Source organism: Trachymyrmex cornetzi, unplaced genomic scaffold (assembly GCF_001594075.2).
Source record: "Trachymyrmex cornetzi isolate Tcor2-1 unplaced genomic scaffold, Tcor1.1 scaffold303, whole genome shotgun sequence".
NCBI classification, from domain to species: domain Eukaryota; kingdom Metazoa; phylum Arthropoda; class Insecta; order Hymenoptera; family Formicidae; genus Trachymyrmex; species Trachymyrmex cornetzi.
The window spans coordinates 86246-93002 of record NW_017297725.1 but is presented as its reverse complement, the minus strand read 5'-3'; the positions used below and the strand labels follow the sequence as shown (position 1 = coordinate 93002).

At 29.5% G+C, this 6757-nt stretch overlaps 2 protein-coding genes across 2 annotated transcripts in view; both read right to left on the bottom strand.

The window, feature by feature from the left end:
* The window catches only part of LOC108762514 (cyclin-dependent kinase 12-like), a 4455-nt gene extending 3438 nt beyond the window's left edge, over positions 1-1017 (bottom strand). The window contains 2 exon segments of the mRNA XM_018509547.1: positions 321-521; positions 909-1017. Coding sequence (XP_018365049.1) covers positions 321-521; positions 909-1017 — 310 coding nt within the window.
* Positions 1018-5218: 4201 nt separating this feature from the next.
* On the bottom strand, positions 5219-6538 carry LOC108762517 (putative nuclease HARBI1). Its single transcript, XM_018509551.1, has 2 exons — positions 6232-6538; positions 5219-6147 (listed from the first exon to the last, which is right to left on the bottom strand). The coding sequence occupies exons 1-2, from the start codon at positions 6536-6538 to the stop codon at positions 5219-5221; spliced, it is 1236 nt and encodes a 411-aa protein (XP_018365053.1).
* Positions 6539-6757: the final 219 nt, after the last annotated feature.

Genomic DNA, 6757 nt, shown 5'->3' with positions numbered 1-6757 from the left:
AAAAAGTTCAAGGTTATTTTTCAACATCTCTATTACATTACCAAACAGTTTTTTAACAAGATATTTTAGGAGGAGGAACAGAACTCTGTTCTGTTTCGATTTGGAGAAATCTGAGTAAAATTTTGCTTGCGTCAAAAAAGATCCAGATTGCAGACAAAGAGTTGAAAGATTTATTCTTTTAGCTGAACTTTTTGCACAGTTCAGCTTTCCTTTTTTACTCTTCAACTTGAAAAGAAAAAATGAAAAGATAAACCATAAAAGAAGTTCAAGAAAACTAAAAAGAATAAATTAAATAAATTAAATATTCTGCCTATTTATACCTGCGCCGCGCCTCGAGCTTTTTGAAGCAATGGATTCGGAATCAGAATTCAAATTCTTCCACCATGCCGTAGAATCGGAACTCTGGCTAATATCAATCCTTGAATTAGACCTCAGCATCCTAGGCGTTTCATTTTCACTAGGAATCATGGAATGCGGACGAAACGTATTCTTTTCCAAGTTATTCCACCATAATGTTTGTTCTGCAGAAAGAAGAATGTGTTAAAATTACATGAAAACCATTTTCGACTTTTAATTTGTCTATAACAAAGGTAATGTCCTACAATAAAGTCACTTATTTGCTACAGTAACGTAATTTAAGAAACAAAGTTTTCAGAAAATCAGTTTTAACATTTTATATTATTAAAATGTTACAATACTAAATTTGAAAAATAATTTCAATATAATAATTTATAATAATAATGTATAATAAACATAATAACTATAATAATTGTAGTGAAATAAAAGTGTATTCTTATAAAATACGTTGTTTATTTTCTTTATGTTTCTGTTGATCTTCTGCAAGTAACAAAAAAATGATAATTTTTAGTTATGTTGTTGTGGAAATGATGAAAGAAAAATATTCCTACCTTCATCCACGATGGATGTATCAGGATCGAGATGTCCAGAACCGATAGAATCGACGGATCTACGTTTGGAGTATCGAGATACACGATTTAAAGATTTTCTCTTGGCCATGTTTATGAAGAAACGTTCTACACGATGGAAAACAACTAGGTTATCTTTACGTGATTGTATATATACAACTCAAAACCACTCGAGAATGCTTGAAGTTTTACAGCTCTGACTCGAATAACTACTTTATCGTCACGTTGCGAAAACCTGCGCAAATTCAGTCTCCAGTCATTCGAATGGCGTCGCAAATTCTAAATCCGACTTCCATATTTGAACGTTGAATCATTCGTGGTGTAATAAGACAAGGGCCGGTATTCATAGGCAGGTCTTATATTCAAGACCGTCTTAAGTACGGTCTTAAGAAGTAACGAACCAATCAGATGGCTGCATTAGCGTCTTAAGACATTACTTAAGACGATCTTGAAATAAGAATCGACTATGAATACCGGCCATGTGTAACATTCCCGTGGATGCGCAGTAGTATGCGCTTCGACCAATCATATTTGGGTCCAAATGCACCCGCGAAATTTAAATACACAAATAATTACATATAATTAAAATGTATTTCTATTTAAGATTAAACGTATTTCTATTTAAGATTAAGGGTGCTTTCCAGCAAGAGACACAGGCGACACTGTGTAACACAGTGTACGACTCGGTGCTTTCCAACTACGACACAAGTCGACACAATCATACACAGCTAAAATGCTGAGTTCGACTGTGTCGTCTCTCCATGGATACCAACATGACCAACAGTTTTATATTTGAAATCATTTATTTTTCTAGAAGTGGTATTCTGATAGCAGATTGTTAATGATTTTAAGGTTATATTCGAATATATTCGCGGAACATAGATGTGTGCGAGATAAACAGTGAGACTAACAAGGTGATAAAAGTTACACTCTTTTGAACAATTAGGACCGTGTTCTTGACTATGGAAGGTATTTAGTACATAATTTTTTATTATTTTTATTATTTATTATAAAGATAAATGTATTGCCTACTATACAATAATTTAATAACATATTGAACATTCTTGTGCCACATAGCTTTTATTAATTTGAGTTATTCGACTGAATATAATATTAATAAATACACATTTCCTAGTTACAGCAACAAAAGGATTCACAGGCAAACATTGCAATGCATGTATTGCTTCATTAGATACAGCATCCATACACGAATGTTTAAGAAACAAAGATATATATATGGACAGCAACAACATTTTATTTACAAACAACTCTTTAGATGTCAATGATGAACGTAAATTTGTTTATTGATATATAACAGTATAAATTATTAAACAAAATATATAATTTCCTAATTTAATTTTAAAGTACTTTTAAAAAACAAAAATAAAATTTTATATAAAATCTCTAATACATCTATACAATATGTGCATGATTTTTTCTTATGCATACAGTTTATAAAATATAAAATCTTTATTTTCTATTGTTTATTGTTACAGTACATAGTAACTGGCAGAAAACGGTACATACTACCGCAGGCAGTAATGAACAATTTGCTAAACAAAGTAAAAGTGATATATATATATATACATATATTTCAACAAATATTCGAAATACAATTATTTTTTATTACAATTAAATTCAAATATAACTCTCGAGATTGTCAATTAAATAAAATAAGAAACAGCCTAATGAGAGTCAAATTTTTGCGATAAGTCATGCAAATTAAATATTAATAAATAATTTATTATTAAATAGTAATAAATATTTTAATTTGCATGACTTATCGCAAAAATTTGACTCTCATTAGCCTGTTTCTTATTTTTTATTATCTTTAAATGAGCTATTGTTTAAATATTTTATAGGTGCTATATGGACTGATAATGCAATAATGGCTCTTTTTAGCCTGTATGAAGCCAATATACATATGTTGGATCATCCTAAAAAGAAAACCAAAATTTGGGCAGCAATATCAGAGGGCCTAAAAGATTTTGAAATCCAGGTATGATAAAAGAAACGTATATTTTTTACAAACTAAATTAAAAAATTTTTGTATACTGTCTTTAAAGAAAAATTCTCAACTTTGAACATTTAACTATGAAACAATATTTAAAATCCAGTTTTATACATATAGGGTGTCTAATAAAGATTGTAACAACGCTTAAAAGTATTCTCGAGATAATTTTGAGACAAAAATCTTAATACCAAAATATCGAGGTTACGAAAGTTGTTGAATTATAAACATTTAAAGTTAGTAGCGAATCATATCGCCTAACATTCGAGCGATCAGGTATAGTACAACGTAAAATTCCAACCATATCTGAACGCGAGAGCTTTAGGAAACATGATTTTGCTAACTTTAAATGTTCGACAACTTTTATAACCTCGATATTTTGGTATTAGGATTTTCGTCTGATATGATTCGCTACTAACTTTAAATGTTTATAATTCAACAACTATTATACCCTCGATATTTTAGTATTAGGATTTTTGTCTCAAAATTGTCAGAATCTACCCTTGAGCATTGTAATCGTCTTTACCGGACACCCCGTACATATATGTAAAATATATATTTATACATATACATATGTACATTAACCTTTACCTGTCGGCATTTCTTCATTAAAATAGTCATTCTTTTTTTCTCAAAAATTATTAGATGTCCAGTGATCAGATTAGATGGAAAATGAATATCTTGCAAAAAAAGTATAAAGAATGTTGTGATAATAACAATAAATCCGGCAGAGGTAAAATGGAATTTAAATGGTACGACCAATTAGATGAAATTTTTGGCAAAAATAAGGATGCTATTGTCGCCCAACCGTATTGAGTAAAATAATAGCAAAAAAAGGCCAAAAGGATATTGCAAATTGTGTTTCTAAATCATCATCACCGGATGTGGTTATACATCATTCTACAAGTCCCAGTGCCTCTACTGCTACAATTTCAGTTACTTCGCCATTGATGAATAATAAAAATACAGCAGCAATAGTTCGTTCCCCGCATGGAACAGGGTCGAACTTAGCAAATAAAAAAGTACACCTTGAACAACAGTGGTTAAAATTTCTAGCAACCAAAGAAATAAGAGATACTGCACGTGATGAAAGACATATGAAATCTGAGGAAAGAGCGATTGAAAGTTTTACGCTGAAAAAACAAATAGTAGCTTTAAAAAGAAAACAGATAGAGCAAAAAAAAGAATTAGCAATTAAAAGATTGAAAGACAAAGAAAATAGGCATACTGAAATAATAAAAATTGAGAAAACGAAATGCAAGTTATTGAAAAAATTATTAAATCAAGCAAATATAAATAACATCTCCGATGATTCTGACGAATAGTCGGAAATGATTATTAATATGTTTTGGAAATGATGATTCTGACGAATAGTCAAAAATGATTATTAATATGTTTTGGAAATGATTATTAATATATTTTGGAAATGATGATTCTAACGAATAGTCAAAAATGATTATTAATATGTTTTGGAAATAGTAATAATTGAAGATAGATTAGTTATTGTTTGTGAATAAGTATTTGAAAAATACCGAATAAAAATGTGCAAATATTATACAAAAATAATAAAGTATATCCATGAATTCCGATATACGATCATTTATCTTCAATTATTACACAATAGTTGCACAACAAAATTGTGATTTATTCAATAATAAATGTTCTAAAGAACATGTTCTAAAAGCGTGAGCTAAGTTGTAGACAGCTAAGGTGAGATAAGTAAAATTTGTTCTAAAGCATATTATTTACTAAAATATCTTTGTGCATTAGTTTTATATTTTTGTTTATTTTTCAAATTTTATAAAATTATTCTATATTTTGTTTGGGGTTCGGTCCACTCAGCGCTTAGTTGCAATTAGAATGAGATTTAGCATGAAACATCAAAAGTTTGCAATATGAAGTTTTACATTTAAGTATAATTATTAAAAGATTACTTTTATGAAAGGAAAATGATGAAAATCATCTGTGATAACTCTAATAAGTAGTTGATTATTATTTATGGCCAAGTACCTTCTTATAAATGCGTTTTTATTAAAGGACAGTATTCTATAATACGAATGTAGTGTTCAACCTAACATGTTTCTTACTCTGAATAAGATTATAATATCCATAATACTGCAATAAATAAGACTATTGTATCTATTGCAGTAAAATTACTATTATTGTACTATTGTGAATACAGTTTTTAAATAAAATATAATGTTCGTATTCAAACTGTGTCATGGTCAAATATTTTTATTGAAAACATATACATGATAATTAGTTATATACATACTATAATTTATTCCTGGTCGAATATTTCCCTGAATATTTGCATTCTTCGATCTACTTGAAGTTCGCAATTAATATTTTCGTCAAGATCATCATTCATATTAATATTGTCTAGTTCCTCAATTTCCACATTATCGTAATTGAAATTTTCATCGTTATAATCTAAACATAAATTATGTAAGATACATGCAGCTACAATTGTATTTGTAACAAACGGTAAATCGCGATATTCTGAAAAAAATTTTATTCGTCGAAAACGTCCTTTCAGGTAGCCAAATGCTCTTTCTACAATCATACGCGTTGAAGAATGTATGAAATTAAATTCGGTTTCAAGAGGAGCAAGGTGACCGTTATCACGAAAAGGAGGAACAAGCCATTGTAATGATGGATATGCAGAATCCCCGATTATAAATTTTCCATTTGGAAAAATTACTTCTCTATCCTCATTAGCTGAATTGTATAATGGAGATTTTCTCAGGACTCGTGCGTCATGGAGAGAACCCGGCTGACCACAATATATGTTGGTGAATTTCATATTCGAATCTACAACAGCTTGTAGGTTTACAGAGAAGTATCTTTTCCGATTACAATAATCTCTTGCATTTTCTACATTAGGTTTCTCTATTTTAATATGAGTACAGTCAATTGTTCCTATTACATTTGGAATGCCTCTCTTAGCATAAAATTCTTGACAAACATATGCGGCATATTGTCCTTCGGGCCATTTGATAACATCATCTAATTTTGTTAAAATCCAAGCTGTCACTCGACGAATTACTCGAAAGACGGATGAAATTGAGATGTCAAATCTATCTGATATTGTTCGTAGAGGTTCTGTGTTCGCTAAATGCCACAAAAATACAAGAAAACAGAGTTTTGCTTCAATCGGTTTAACTCCAAATGAATGTGAAGGAATATATCCACTATCATGCAATTCATCTAGAATATATAAAGAATTATAGGTTTCCAATATTGTGAATTAATGTTTAAAAACAAAAATTTTATTTTATAAATAAATATTACCTATTAATCGAATTGCTATAATGCGATTGATTCGCAAGTGCTCCTTAAATTCTAAATCTGTCCAATTATCCACAACGTGAAGGTAATGTTCAACCCGATGTCTTTTACGTCCACTGATTAAATATTTCATTAGAGGAAAGAAGATATCATCATTTTCTTCGCTGCTTGAAGATGTATTACTGGTTGAATGACTACTATTATTCCAATCTGTTTCACTAGTACTTAAATTTTCTTGTTCTGTACTTGTACTGGTATTTATTACATTCTTCATTAAAAGACTAATCGCCGTCGTTTCTTGCGTATTCATCTATATAAAATTATGTAAATGATTGATCAAATTAATTAATTTTCTTAATAAGATAAAAAATTGTAAATACTTACTAAATCAACATTGAAAATAAATAAAGCATTTACCACATCGCAAGTTCTTAGTAGCGAAATTTATATATTCGAATTGTTCGTTATTACAAATCGTATGTAGACGTTTCGGCCACCATTTGGCCATCATCAGTAACATATATTAATT